Source organism: Erpetoichthys calabaricus, chromosome 13 (genome assembly GCF_900747795.2).
Source record: "Erpetoichthys calabaricus chromosome 13, fErpCal1.3, whole genome shotgun sequence".
Classification (NCBI taxonomy): domain Eukaryota; kingdom Metazoa; phylum Chordata; class Cladistia; order Polypteriformes; family Polypteridae; genus Erpetoichthys; species Erpetoichthys calabaricus.
Window position 1 is genome coordinate 44154929 of NC_041406.2, and position 16567 is coordinate 44171495.

The 16567-nt window shown below is 37.2% G+C and overlaps 1 protein-coding gene across 3 annotated transcripts in view; it reads right to left on the reverse strand.

The window, feature by feature from the left end:
• Positions 1 to 8496: 8496 nt before the first annotated feature.
• The window catches only part of kat2b (K(lysine) acetyltransferase 2B), a 61554-nt gene continuing 53483 nt past the window's right edge, over positions 8497 to 16567 (reverse strand). For 2 of the 3 annotated variants that reach the window (XM_028818181.2, XM_051936037.1), the window contains exon 18: positions 8497 to 15888. In XM_028818181.2, the coding sequence (XP_028674014.1) occupies positions 15701 to 15888 (188 nt within the window). In that variant the 3' untranslated portion in view covers positions 8497 to 15700. The remainder of the gene's footprint in view (positions 15889 to 16567) is intronic. The other variant, XM_051936036.1, reaches the window with a different exon arrangement.

The window sequence follows — 16567 nt, forward strand, 5'->3', positions numbered from 1 at the left end:
AGAATTTCTTCAGGTGACATGACCTGGTGTTGTACGTGCAGTAGGATGTGTACAGAGTGAATTTAAGAGTTAAACTTAAAAGAAGTGGTGAGGCGGCCTTCTGCTGTTATGCACCTAAAATCTGGAATAGCCTGCCAATAGGAATTCGCCAGGCTGATACGGTGGAGCTCTTTAAAAAAACTGCTAAAAACACATTACTTGAACATGGCTTTCTCATAACTTAATTTTAATTTAATCCTGATGCGCTGCATATTCAATTAATTATCATTACTATTCACGGTGGCTCCAATATCCGTACTAACCCCTACTCTCTCTTCTGTTCTTTTTCCGGTTTTCTGTGGTGGCGACCTGCTCCACCACCACCTAATCAAAGCACCATGATGTCCCTGCATTGATGGATTAAAGACCAGAAGTCCATGTGACCGTCATCATCAAGTCCTTCCATGAGAACCCTGAATACAATGAGGACTGATCATTTATATTAGGTAGAATGCCTAGAAGGGGCTGGGTGGTCTCGTGGCCTGGAACCCCTGCAGATTTTATTTTTTCTCCAGCCGTCTGGATTTTTTAAAATTTTTTCTGTCCTCCCTGGCCATCGGACCTTACTTTTATTCTATGTTAATTAGTGTTCTCTTATTTTAATTCTTACTTTGTCTTTTTCTCTTTCTTCATCATGTAAAGCACTTTCAGCTACATTATTTCTATAAAAACGTGCTACATAAATAAATGTTGTTGTTGTTGTTGAAGAGCAAAGGAGACAGAACAGTTCCCTGTGGTGCTCCATTGTTCCTCACTTCCATATCAGAAACACAGTCCCACAAACTGCAGTCCGCCTGACAGATAGTCCCTTATCCAGGACACCATAGGCTCATCCACCTGCATATCTCTGAGTTTTCTGCTTAACAGGGATGGCTGGATGGTATTAAAGGCACTGGAAAAATCAAAAAACATAATCCTCCCAGTGCTGCCAGCTTTGTCCAGGTGAGAATTACCTTGTAGAGCAAATCGATAATTGCATCCTCTGCTCCAATCTTTGTCCGATAGGCAAACTGTAGTGGGTCCAGGTGGTCTACCACAAAAGGTCTCATACAGTCCAGGACCAGTCACTGGTTTGTAGTCATTAGGTGAAGAGGCGCCTGCCTTCTTTCAAATAGGAACAATGAAGGATGCTTTCTACAGCAGTGCCGCTTTCTGGTGCCTTAGGGAGAGACTGAACAGGTGACAGAGGATACCAAAAAAGTTGGTCGGCTTAGGCCTTAAGAACTCAAGGATTGAGTCGTCTGTCCCACAGCTTCTCCTGTGTGTAGCTTCCTCCGTTGTGTCCTTACTTGGCTTCAGTTATGGACAGCCTATGCTGATGGTCAGAGGTGAGTTCATCACTGGCCCTTCCAGTTGATGTGGTAGCAGTTGTGGATTTAGTAGGAATGGTGTGAGGAGACTGGTCATTGGAAGAAGGTGGCAGTGAGAGGGAAAATCTGTTTAAAAAAAATGGTTCAGGACATTAGCTTTGTCCACATCCACTTCTAGCACCTGAGCCCTGGATTGGTGGACTCCAGTAATTAGGCCTAGTCCATTTCAGACATCTTTTATGTTATTCTTTGTGAGTTTGTCTTCTATTTTAGCTTTCTTAGCTGCCTTTGCTTCACTCATCTTTTTCTTGAGCACTCACTGGGCGTCCTTCAAAGCCACTTTGTCATTACTTTTAGTGTAGTATTGTCCATCCATCCATTCACCCATTATCCAACCCTCTATATCCTAACTACAGGGTCACGGGGGTCTGCTGGAGCCAATCCCAGCCAACACAGGGCGCAAGGCAGGAAACAAACCCAGGGCAGGGCACACACACCCACACACTAAGCGCACACTAGGGACAATTTAGGATCGCCAATGCACCTAACCTGCATGTTTTTGGATTGTGGGAGGAAACTGGAGCACCCGGAGGAAACCCACACAGACACAGGGAGAACACGGGAAGCGAACCTGGGTCTCCTAACTGCGAGACAGCAGCGCTACCACTGTGCCACCGTGCCGCCCAGTGTAGTATTGTGAACTGTGCGTTTCATTTGACATATATTAGTTATAAATATATGACAATATACAATGAAACCTTAATTATCCGTCAGGGGTCGGGACTAAGGCTGTGACAGATAACAGAGCAGCTACTTTAAAAATGATATACTGTAGAATAGTCATATTTATTTACAAAACTAAATATAATATTAGTATTAACAAAATTATTTAATATTTATAATATTGTAATGGCCAGCTTAATAAGGAAACACAACTCGGAGGTACTGGAGTTTTCTATGTTTTACTTGGAGTCTTTATTCCATACTAAAAGTGCCCTGTCTTGTACTCCATTATCTGGGTTACGCAGCACAATAAAAGAAACCAATCAGTTTATCTCCTGCCACTCTTGTTCTGTCTTTATACCGTAAACACTCCTGCTTCTTGTCTTCCTTACGCCACACTTTCCTTTTTCTCCTAACTTCTCCTGTCGCTCATCTCCTAACAGACATGTCCACCCCTTAGAGAACAGAAGCCCTTCACCCGGTCCCATCACTTACAGCATTCATTACACACGCTCTGCTCCCCAACAGCACATCACAAGCTGCCTGCAGGTCATAAATATAATAACATAACAGAATTTAAAAAGAAAAGGAGAACATTAACATTAGTAAAGAATAACATTACCATCAGTGGTTTCCATTTTCAATTTTGTCGCCATCACGCTTTATATCGCTCACTGTTGTTCTCCCTACTCTGTAAATTGAAGCAGTACTTGCAGCACTTTTGTAAACATTTAAAAATTTCAGTTTTTTACGTTTATCAGCCATAGCAAAGTATAGTAGATTAATTATAACAAAAGAGAAAAGCTGCAAAACGCTATTAAAACTGAAGGTACATAACTGACTCTTTGATTTCAAAATGTGGCCTGACACGTGATGCTGGGAAGAACACTACGCGCTACCACAAGGGAGAGTTGTTGGTGTGCAGAGCTCGCAGCGTACCCCATGGCAGTTGTAGTGCAGTAATAAGGAAGGCGCTGGCGTGGGCTTTTATTTTTTTTGGCTCTGGCGGCTAATCGACAATGTCCATAACAAGTCTGTTAGTTTTTTTTTAGGGGGGGCACTGTTGTTATTAGCCCAGTTCTGTGAAACACCAAAGCAGGTGTTCAAATAAAGTTAAGCAGTTTTGTCCATTTGTTGTAAATTGTCCAGAAGTGAAATCCTTTTACTGCTGCAGGTCTTCTTCAAGGTGGTCTCTCTGACTAGTGGGCTTCTTGCTTAGATTTGCAGCTATCCCATATTTCATAGTTCACTTTATTTTGGGGTCTGGAAGTGGGCTTTTGTTCTTTCCTTGATGCTTTCAATCATGTTACTGTTTTTTTTTTATCCATATCAGTTAACTGCTATGGAAGATTACTCAAAATTGTGTCATTAAAAAGAAATCCACAAAATCATTGAATGCTTTTCACTACAGCACACAGCTACAGCTACAGTACACCATTTTCATACCAGTCAGTCATTTTTTAACCCACTTATCCTGAACAGGGTTGCAGGGATCTGCTGGGGCCTATTGCAGCCAGCACAGGGCGCAAGGCAGTCCATTGCAGGGTGAACACACACACACACGCAGGTCAATTTAGGATCGCCAGTTCACCTAACCTGTACATCTTTGGACTCTGGGAGAAAACCAGAGCACCCAGAGGAAACTCACACAGACATGGGGAGAACATGCATACTCCATGCAGGGAGGTACTAAGACATGAACCCTGGCCTAGTTACTGCAAGGCAGCAGCACTACTACTAAACCATACCACCCCATTTTCGTAACAGTTTAAAATATTTATGTCATGTTCATAGATCAAGTGTCATTACTAAAAGCAAAGCAAACGTATTGCATTTCACTTGGAGGCTGTTCCAAATGTTCTGCATTTCGATGCAAGGCCACAATTTAATCGTGTCAATCGTGTAAACAAACTGACCAATCAGCATCAGCGGGTAGGGTGAGGGGCATCAACAATTGACATATGAGGTGTTTCACTTCTAAACGTTTCTGCTTTCTAGAGACGAGCACAAGTGTCGCCAGTTTGGACTATGGAGTGATTAACTAAAATGGCAAAAAGTATATTTAAGGTCTTTGGGTTGTTAGCAGTTTTAACTCAATACTAAATATAGTGTAACATTTGTTAGCATCACCAAACTTGGCTTCTTAGCTTTTTACTGTGATAATCAGACATTATATACATTTTCAGTTATTTCAAAATCGACATTTACATTGCTAGCTTCCACCTATTGAATGAGTCGGAGAATCCTCTGCCTTATACAGTTTATTTTTGTATAGCCCAAAATCACACAGGAAGTGCCGCAATGGGCTTTAACAGGCCCTGCCTCTTGACAGCCCCCCAGCCTTGACTCTCTAAGAAGACAAGGAAAAACTCCCAAAAAAAACCTAGTAGGGAAAAAATGGAAGAAACCTTGGGAAAGGCAGTTTCAAAGAGAGACCCCTTTCCAGGTAGGTTGGGCATGCAGTGGGTGTCAAAACAAGGGGGTCAATACAATACAATACACAGAACAGAACAAATCCTCAATAAAAAATAAAAATTTTTTTAGAAGTATGGAGCAGAATTTAACAGTAGATGATATCACATAATAAGATTTAGATAATTTTAGACTCCTGGAGACCTCATCCATCAAGCTGCCTCCCCCATTTGGCCATTCCACGGCTGAAACAGTGTTGGACCAGCCAATCCGATGAAAGGACCCCTCTTTCTCACGATTCCTGCGATCCTCCATCAGGGATGACTTCACCTTAGGCAGGCAAAACAACTTGGCAGGTGGGCCGTGGCACCAAGTGCCACATTTGAGTACCAAGAAGAGAAACAGAATAGGTGAGGGTTAGTATCCAATTCTAACTATCATGTTACTATCATGTTACTTATGTTTTAAGGGAGTGCCTTATTAACTCCCCGTTAGCCCAACTGCACCACCTTTTGACGCTGATTGGTCATTGGACTACATTTAGTTTTGGCATCAGTAATGTGTAGTCTTGAATCAAAATGCAATACACTCAGAGCAGCCACTAAGCAAAATGCGTTTGTTTTACTTTTAGGTACAGTATGTCATATGATCTATGGACATGAATTAAAATGCACTACACTGGTCTGAAATTGTGTACCGTGCTGAAAACTAAGCAATATTTTAATTGATATATTTTAAATTATTTCATGATAAAACCATGCCACAATTACTCTCATTATTGCATATGTAGTTGCATTGTATTGCAATGTACTTGACACGTTGGATTACATTTAATTTTGGCATAAATAATCTTCCATAAATAGCAGGACTTCCCAGCAATGGGTTTATGGAATCTGAAATGATCCAAAAAACTGTGAAACTTCTAACGATAACTGGCTGCATCAGTGGCGATGGGGTGTGTTTATTTCTAATAATATTTGCTGAAATTTTCATTTTTACCAAGTGTTAAAAATCACAAATATTTTAAGATAACATTTTCTACCACAATACAAACTGTAATAGTCCAAAGACAAAAAATATTTTTTTTAAATATATATTTCACCCATCCATCTATTATCCAACCTGCTATATCCTAACTACAGGGTCACATTATTTAAATTATTAGATAATATATGTTTTGGGGTTCCCAGGTGATGAGAAGCCAGAGGATCTTCTGTCTGGCAGCGCACTGTTGCTTTGATAGAAAAGCTGTTACCGCTTTGCTGTCTTTAGATAGATAGATAGATAGATAGATAGATAGATAGATAGATAGATAGATAGATAGATACATAGATAGATACATAGATAGATAGATAGATACTTTATTAATCCCAAGGGAAAATTCACATACTCCAGCAGCAGCATACTGATAAAAAACAATATTAAATTAAAGAGTGATAAAAATGCAGGTATAACAGACAGTAACTTTGAATAATGTTAACGTTTACCCCCCCGGGTGGAATTGAAGAGTCGCATAGTGTGGGGGAGGAACGATCTCCTTAGTCTGTCACTGAAGCTGCTCCTCTGTCTGGAGATGATACTGTTCAGTGGATGCAGTGGATTCTCCATGATTAACAGGAGCCTGCTCAGCGCCCGTCGCTCTGCCACAGATGTCAAACTGTCCAGCTCTGTGCCGACAATAGAGCCTGCCTTCCTCACCAGTTTGTCCAGGCGTGAGGTGTCCCTCTTCTTTATGCTGCCTCCCCAGCACACCACCGCATAGAAGAGGGCGCTTGCCACAACTGTCTGATAGAATATCTGCAGCATCTTATTGCAGATGTTGAAGGATGCCAGCCTTCTAAGAAAGTATAGTTGGCTCTGTCCTCTCTTGCACAGAGCATCAGTATTGGCATTCCAGTCCAAATTATCATCCAGCTGCACTCCCAGGTATTTATAGGTCTACACCATCTGCACACAGTCACCTCTGATGATCACGGGGTCCATGAGGGGCCTGGTCCTCCTAAAATCCACCACCAGCTCCTTGGTTTTGCTGGTGTTCAGTTGTAGGTGGTTTGAGTCGCACCATTTAACAAAGTCCTTGATTAGGTTCCTGTACTCCTCCTCCTGCCCACTCCTGATGCAGCCCATGATAGCAGTGTCATCAGCAAACTTTTGCACGTGGCAGGACTCCGAGTTGTATTGGAAGTCCGATGTATATAGACTTATATATGTCTTTAGGAGTGAGGCTCTGCTATAGCACCTTCAGAAAGTATTGTCAGGTACTTCCATGTTGCAGTCTTGTGCTAAAATCATTTAAATTCATGTTTCCCCTCATCAAGCAACACTCAATACCCCAGAATAACAAAGTGAAAGCAGGATTTTAGAAAGTATTGAGACCCTTTAGGAGTATTTAGTCGAAACACCTTTGGCAGCGAATCCAGCCCCAGAGTCTTCTTGGGTTTGAGGTGACAAGCTTCACATACCTGGAATTGGAGATTTTCTGCCATTCTTCTCTGCAAATCCTGTCAGACTGTGTCAGGTTGGATGGAGACCATCAGTGGACAGCTACTGTATTTTCAGGTCTCTGAAAGTGAACATTCACACAGTGGCCCTAAGCAACTGCTATGTTGTCTTTGCTTAGTGCTTAGAGTCATTGTCCTGTTAGAATGTGAACCTTTGGCCAAATCTGAGGTCCAGTGTTCTTTGAAGCTGGTTTTCATTAAGGGTATTTCTGTACCCTTATATAGCCTTATATAGTACCCTTGTATAGCTTTCCTTCAACCCTGTTTAGTCTCCTGGTCCATGCTATTGAAAAACATGATGCTCACTACCATGCTTCAGTGTTCTGATGGTATTGCAAAGGTGACTTGTTTCTTCCAGACAAGACACTTAGAACTGAGGTCAAACAGTTCAGTCTTGGTTTCATCAGACCTGAGAATTTGTTTCTCACAGTCTGAGATTCCTTCATGTGCCTTTTTGCAACCTTGAAGCAAAAAGGTTGTAGACTTTCATGTTTTGTCTACCCATTCTGCCATAATGTCCAGATCAGTGGAGTCTTGCAGTGATGGCTGTCTTTCTGGATGTTTCTCCCATCTCTATGCTGGTTCTCTGGAATTCAGCCATTGGGTTCTTGGTCACCTCTCTTACCATGGCCCATCTACTCGAATTACTTACTTTGGCTGGGCAGCCAGCTTTAAGAAGACTCACAGTTGCTCCAGACTTCTTCCATTTAATAATTATGGATGGCTCTGTGCTCTCAGGACATTTAATGCTACAGAAATGGTTCTTTAGTCTTCTGCAGATCTGTGCCACAGTACAATCCTGTCTCAAAACTCTGCAGGCAATTCCTTTGACCTTACAGTTTGTGTTTTTGTTGGAATGTGGAGCCTAGTAGAGACAGGAGTGTGCCTTTCCTAATCATGTCCAATCAATTGAACTGACCACAGGTAGACTTCAAAAAAGGTGCAGAAACATCTCAGTGATGATCAATTAGGTTGCACCTGAGCCAGATTTCAAGTGTCATAGCAAAGGGTCTGAATACTTGTGTCAGTGTGATGTTTCAGTTTTTTATTTTTAATAAATGTGCAAAAATTCCTAAAATCCTTTTTTCGCTCCATCATTCGGAGGGATTGAGTGTTGTTTGATGTGTGTGGGGAAAAAATGAATTTACATTATTTTAGCACAAGGCTGCAGCATAACAAAATGTGAAAACTATAAAGGGTGCGAGTCTTTGTGAAGGCACTGTATATTCTTAGTTTATAAACACCACTCTGCATGATCAAACATCTTATCATTCCACATGTACTTCACCTTGCACTATTAGTCCATTTCTCTGTCTTCATGTTCTACTGAAAGCATTTGCCATTTCTCTGTTTTGGGTCACTTCTGAAATGATCTGATCAGCACTTTTGTAGTTTTCCAATGATTGAGTTTTTCAAAAACTCTTCCTGTCTATTTTTCAGTTACTGGAAAAAAGGTGACAATTTTTATAATGTCATTTGATTCCATACAAATAAACAATGTATGCAACAGCTCAGATTTCATTGATCTTTTTATTTTCTACTTAAATCATTCTATAAAATCTGTAAACCATTTAGGAGGTATAAAGATCTTACTTTTTACAACTTTTACAAAATACATATTTTCCTAAATATTAAATACAAATTCACAAAACTACTAATTATTGCACAGTCTTTATCAAAATACAAGTTCTTACTATACATCTTTAGGCAGACACTGACCAGACATTATACAATTAAGACCTTGCCTCTGTACCAAACTAATAGCCCCTGAAATAGAAATACCATAAATAAAGGGGATTTTTCTTTAAATAATGCCAGTGAAAAATTATAATAGCATCAATCATGTTTTATTTCCGACAAGCAGGAAATGCTCAGAAAATAATTATATTTACATTTTAAGTTCTGTTCAGATTTGCATAATTCCTACTTAAGTGCTTTTGTAAATTTTTGTACTGCATGGCGAACAGAGAAATAAAACAAGAAGAGCAGTTGCTGCCAAGACAGCAGTTGCACCCAAAGCACCGGTGCTCCGATTCTTTGCATTTATAGCTTATTCCGATTTTATACAACAATACTGTGGCACTTTTTACACTGTCTGCCTTACCGGGGGTGCGCTTGTTACTTTTTAGGAGTCTGCAAGGTAAACAAGTCCATACTAAGGATCTACAAAGTGCATTTTGTTTTTTGGAAAAATAATTTAGGCTCTACTGATCATGCAGACACAACCACACATCAAAAGAGCCTGGTGAAATGTGGAACCTCTTTGTGCCCTCTGTTTTTTATTTTGAATTTCAACCATTATTCATCACAGTTTTCTACTATTTTGGCATCGATTAACTTATCACCATAGTTTCCATTTAAAAGTTATCATATAAAGCTGATTCAGAACCTTAAATCTGTTCGAGTGAGTGTGTCAGCTAATAGACTGGCACCCTGTCTTCAGTTTGTTCCTGCATTCTGAATCCTTTGCATGGCAAAAAGTGGGTAGAGAAAATGAATGAGATATCAGTCTTCATGATATAACAGAGCATGCCACTCTGCTTTGGATAGAAAGTGGACAGGCGATAATAATAATAATAATAATCAAGATTGATCGGTTTTGATATTCTCAAAAGACAGCTTTATGAACCTTCCAAAATTTGGCAACTTGTTTTTTTACTGTATTAAACAACAAATTAATCAGTTGAAAATGTACAGCAAAATTAAAAGAACCTAATTTATCTTACTGTATTTAAGACCATTTGGATAAAATGTTGATTTTCTTAATGAACATTTTAATGTGTTACAGCATTTCCCAAAAATTACTAAGATATGAATAAAAACTATGCTTATTCAGATGTTTAAATGACTGCCAAGTGTTCACCTCTTTAGTATGTATGTCACTTTTCTTCTAAGTAAGTCCTGCTTTTAATTCAATCTCTTTTCTCATTTACTGTATTAGACATCTACTGTGTCATTACAATAGATATTTACCTTTTATCAGAATTTTAACAAATATGATTACATTTTCCAGATCATAGGAATGTATCATGTTATTTACAGTATTTTGAAATGTCACTGTTACCTACTAATATTTTCAGGTGAAAATGGCGGCTTCTCTTTTAGTATTTAGTGTCCGTGTCCTCGCTATTTCTGTTAATTAGATACAAATTAGAGTTTAAGCTCTATTTTAAAAAGTTAAATAAAACTTCACACTGCACTGAATGCAAAATGAGAGTGAGAAAAGGTAAGTAAAGGTAGGATTTTTCAAATAACGTCAATTAGATGCCAATGACAGCAGCAGCTACTACAGCGTTCTTTCTGGTTTTGTGATCATTAGCTAGAAACCGATTAAGAAAGACTTCTGACAAGAAACTGAACAGTCAGTTCTTAAAAATTGGATTCATTATAGTCTAGGCATGGTTGTTCAGTTCTTTTAAAAATAAAACCAATCCTGTTGTGCATTTCCAGATTGACAAAACAAAGGTGTATTTAGTTAACATCAAGAACTGGCTAAAACAACAACCCTCACCCACTGGGCCTTTACGGACTGATTGGGTCCTACAGATTTTCCGTCATGCCAATTAACTCAACTTTAACCTATGGAAAATGGTCACGCTTTTCTGTGCTGTACATTAGAAATACAAGTTTATTTATACTTACATTTTTATATGTTGTTAATACTCCTTTAACTTTTTGTCTATGTTATAATCTTTGTGCATTGTAAATAAAAAAAAATTACACTTGTCAATTATTCCTGATATTGTATTCTTTATGTAACTTGTTTATGACCAAAATGTGAAATTGCAAAAAGGTATATCACCCTTGATGTTAAGTTTCTTTAAAGATTTAAAATATTACAAGTGAGCTGACTCCACTAGAGCTTCATATGTCATTTATAATAAAAATTCATGTGCAAAAGACAAAAGTCAACTGTCATTTATATTGTTATTCCATAATACATTCATTTTAGTATTGTAAATTCCTTAGTAATAATTTAAGTAGTTGTACATGAAATGCTGAAGGTTAGTCTTCTATAAAAAGCATAAATGTTTTGCATGATCATTCCTTAGGAATTATAGTTTAAAAAAATCAATGAATTTGACTTACCGGTAGTTTGAATTTTTAGAACAATTAAACCAGGTGTTAATATATTATGCAGGTTTTTACCATTTGAGGTCTGCACATTTGCCCCTACACTCTGTATAAAAGACTCTTTCCTTACATGTTCCGCCTTGTTTTGTCGAAAGAATATGAACTAGTAACTCTTTATAAAATTAGAAATTACTCATTTAAGTATAGTATGTGATGTCAGCCAGACTCCAAAGTGATTTATGGACTTCTATCCCGGGCCTATTTGTTTGTGCCATAAAGTATTTTTTATCTGCTTTACTTTTTGAGACATTAACAATTGCTATTTAAGACTGTGACATTGAGAGCCCTATAATTGTAACTTAGGAAATCCTCTTTGGACTAATATTTTATGCGCTGGTTGGTGTCGTTAAGTAATTTTCCATTTGCATTACTGAATGACTATCAATCAGGTCACTGACGTGCTGAGAACTTTTAACACAGACTCCATGCTTTTCTTTTCACAAATAATTAATAAGTTATGTTCCTGATACATGGATTCAAATCTTGGTCCACTTATTCTCTATTGATGTTGCCTCCATGCATTTGTTCATCCCAAAGTTATATACTGTATAGGCCATGTCTAGGCCTTACTTCCTCCAAATTGTTATCCTTGTTTGCGGTTTGTGCCTAATTTATTAGTACTCGATAATGACATGCTATCCATTAAGAAAGCAGTGATTTTGCTATAAGTATTATAATATGAAAAGCAGGAACGGTCATTTTCATGCCTGTCTGTCTGTCAGTCCTTATGCACTCTGCCTCTAGTGGACCAATTTTGTTGAAATTTGGTGTATTTATTCTTCAAGGAAATTTGTTAAAAGATTAAATTTTTATTGTGATTCCCTGAATATTTTTTTTTAATTTCAAAAATTCCCATTGAAAAGCATTGGTGAATTTTCAAATTCATCTGTCTTAAAACTGAGAAACCTCTTGTGGAACTTCAACTACGGATTAGTTTACGGTTTCGTTTCAAATTTACCTCAAGAGAGGTCATGTCTATATTTTGTATAGTTTTTTGTTTTACTCGTCTGACAGTCACTTCTGAAAGCAAACAGTGAAATGCCTGCAGAGCTGTGCATACAGCAACGGCTTAGTGTCAAACCTCTCTTATACCAGCTTAGGCCTTCTGCTGCTTGAACTTGTACTGATTAAATCATTGTGACTGTAAAAGTAAAAAATACAAGAAACTTCACTTCTATAGAAATGAATGGAAGTAAGAATTTGACTCTGGTACATGTTATGCATATAGTGGGTATTTATGTACTCAGGATTTGTGATAAAATCACTAATATCTCAAAAATTAAAGCACTTGGGAAAATTACTTAGAATGGCTAGAATCAAAGAGTCCATTTTAAGTTTCCTTTTATCATTATGGGCTGGATTATGTGACAGTCCAGATTAATTCATTATTGATACCTGAAAAAAGAAAGCTACAGAAGCTCCACTTTTAACAATAAAGATAAAGTGTAAGGAGGGCATCTTGATGGGCTTTTATAACAAATTGATATTACAGGATGTAGCAGAAAATTCTAATATTTTGAGCTTTTTAAACTTTTATATGTGGATATGATTATTAAACTTGGCACATCTATCTGTGTGCTGCATTTCTTACTTGTTTTTCGAAATATCTTTTCATACCCATACCCTTTGCAATTTGGATTTATACGTCACAATCCCTAAATGTACCTTCAATTATTTATAATTCATTTATTAGACATATCACAAATAATAGTTGCTCACCCCTGAATGTCAACATTTATAATTCTCAGATTATCCAAATATCCGCAAAAATATTTAGGAACTTGGGTATGGAGGAATATTTTGGACAAAATTAAATAAAAAATGCAAATAAATAAAAATACTATGAATAATTAAGTGTGTCATCAAATACATTTTTGTTGATATTTCCAAATATGTAATTGTTTCATTTATTATTTCTGTGAGATGCACAGAACATGAAATAAGGCCTAAAATGAAAACTGTCCCTTTCACTTCAAAGGTTCTAGTGAGTACTTTTTTGATTGGTGAATCACCAAGTGGATGTAAACCTTTGGCCATCAAGTGACACATTTACAGCAGGCACTTCAGATGCAAACTAATAATGACGAATTCAGAGTTCCTTAAATTCACGTGGCTTCCTGCAGTAATTCTAGGCATTTTTTTCTTGCACTTGTATCTGACGTGCAAAGTCACAACGTTGAGCATGTGCATAAGCCACATGATTCCTAAATCATGCAAACCACATTTGTCAACTCTGTGTATAATTCACCAATCAAAAAGCAGTACTTGCTAGAGCTCACCCTCTCAACTTTGACAAGTGTAAATGTCAGTTTTCATTTCAGGGCCAATTTCATGCTCTGTCTGTTTGACTGAAATAAACAAATAAAGAAGTAAATGCATAAAGAAATTAACAATAAAAAATTTATTTCATGACACATTTAATTATTTATACTCCCATTTCAAGTTGTTATTATTTATTTATTGTCACATTTCACAGTACTTTTATTTATTTGTGCATTTATTTAACCTTGCTCAAAAAATTCATCCATAGTTTGGGAGCACCAATTTTGTTGTGAAAGGATCTCATACTAAAGACGAATTATTAACCCAGAATGAAGTTTCCAAGTTCTGTGACGTGGAAACACAGCACTAGCAGTTCTTGTTCACTTGCTATGTGAATTTCCAGTGCTGCCATTTGTAATTTCTCACCTTCCCACTTTGCTGTGTTCTTGCAAATTGACAGTAAACATTTTGGGAGAACTGCAGTGGGCTGGCACCCTGCCTGGGTTTGTTCCTGCCTTGCGCTCTGTGCTGGCTGGGATTGGCTCCAGCAGACCCCTGTGACCCTGTGTTAGGATATAGTGGGTTGGAGAATGACTGACTGACTGACTGTCTAATTTTGGGAGAAATGTGAGGCCACTTGATTTCCTTCCTGGTCTGTCCAAATAAAATAGCCCAATTATTATTTTTTACTTTGTATTAATAAAGTAGATAGAAGGTAAATGTTGTGTTAATTTAATCTAATTTTCTAGTTGGAAGCTTCCATTTTTAAGAGCATTCAGGTGAAATTTCCCACCGGAAGGCTTGTTATTTCCAGTCTGTCCTATAACATATGCCAACAGCATGAATACTACGAAAAAATAGCAGATCATCAATTCAGGAGTTCAGGCAGATAAGGAATACTTGCCATGAATTTCATATCAATACTAACAAAGGACTACTGCCAATCAGAAACCACAATAAACTATGACAGGACTGGTACTGTATGTGTTTTGTTTCTACTGCATTTTTCTTTAAGATTCCTGGAATAAGCTGTGAAGTTTCTAGAGATCATTAGTTCCTATTCTGTATGGGACACTTGTGCTGACCTGATATCTAATTAAGGTCATGTTGCATTCACCAACTATTTACAGTCTATAAATACCTCCTAATACTATACTGAAAGCTTCACTTTTTGCATTTTGTGTATTCTGATGGTTTTTGTTTTGTTAATACGTTTTAATCCAAAGTGGGCTCACAAGTGTAATACTTTCAGCATGACTTGGAAACACCTATAATTAAAACAGTATGGAAGTTGGCAGAAATGAGAATGCATGTGTTTGGGGGGAAACCAAGAATACATAAAGCATTAAAAAGAAAAAAAAATAGTACTGCTGTATTTTACTATTTCATGTGGGTTACAGTATATGTAAATATGAGTTGTTTCATGTAATCAATGTACAAGTAAAACCTACTTTAGAGTTACATACCTGGATCCAGGCTATCTGCTTTTTTCTGGTTTCAGTTCCAGTTAGCTTAGGTTATTAACATTCATGTGTATCTCATTGCTTGTCCTTGTTATACTGTATGTGGCTCACAATATAAACAGTGCAATTTAGGAGTTAGCTGCATGGTTGCAGGCTCATAATGTACCATTATGTACCACAGCATTGATCAGCACTGGATGAATACAAGATAGTAACTGGTAGCATGTTGAGCTAATTTGTATTTGTATTGTATATGGAATTTTCACTTATTTCTGACCTGAGGTAGTATATAATTTTTTGTGGTCAAAAACTACATAAATATATTCTTTTGTATTTTGGTGGAATAGTGTGCCCAAAGGCATAATGTAACTGCAGAGGGCAGCAAAGGTTTAAATAAGCAGACACAATACTATGAAGCAACAGCTTCAGATGTGGCAACTAGAACCAGTTTAGCAGGCTTTAAAGCCCCGAACCCTAGAGTACAATGAGGGGCAGCTGCATTTAACTGGATTAGCAAATAGAAAATCTAGTTGGAGTCAGGATGTATATAGGTGAATAAGCAAAAATAGCAAAAATAACAGAATATATCTGCAAGCACAGCTGTGTGCACAGTGTATAAATGCAGCCATCTTTACTTGTCCTACCAGCATCAAAAATATTTTGTAATATCATATCCTAGCAGGCACGGTCTGGCAGACTGGCAAATCCCAGTGTTTCTCTAGCCAACTGACTAAGAAACATCAGATACATTCGAATGCAAGCTTTCAAACAGCTGACAAGACCTAAAAATACGACAAATGCAAAAAATAATTTTTGAGAGTATTTGCTTTTACCATTCCCTACATTTGTATAGTTTCTATATTAAACCAGTTTCTTTAATTTTGGTATAAAAATACTTTTCCAGAATGTTTGCACACTTGTAATATTCACTTTCCGGGGGATTGTATTCTCTGCAGTTTGTAAAGATCCGCTGCATATCAGCCATAAAGAGCTTCTTTGTTGTGTAATACCGATTTTTAAGACGCTCACTCATTGTCTTCAGATCTGCAGTGAAAAATGATGAGAATGTTAATTTCAAATATTTTATTTTTCAAGATCCATTTTAACATTTGCTACATTCAAACATACTATTTCTGCCTTCAACAAAACTGACTATAAATCATAATTTCTTTATTTTTGAAAACTTGTCTGAACAAAGAAAATTGGGAATAAAGTATCATTATGCAACTGAAGAAAATAAACTGTACAGTGTAACTTGATAAAAGTTGCATTACATTATATAGTTAAAGTGATAATAGTTTTAACATCTTCTGTGTTCTAAATGAAGCTTGATTTCATTTAAGATATTTAAATCCTTTTTACAGTATGCGTCTCAATGATGGCTAAGTAGATCATTACTCAAAGCACTTTTAAAAATCTGAACTCAGATTAGTCTAATGTGAGCTGCAATACTGTATGCTTATCCTCCTACAACATTTTCATATCTTTGCATATACAGTATATCTGGTCATTTGAAATGCATTAGACACATATTGCATAAAACCAGTCATCTGTCTGTTTAGTAACTTGTAAAATGTATATTGTTATTTAAGTATTTAATAAACATGAGGTTTGTTTAGTTTCAAAAAAGACTTGTTAGGATTCTCATTAATTTATGTAATATACATAAAATTCTCATTTTTGAAAGAACTGACATAGCTGCAAAAACCATTATAATATTATT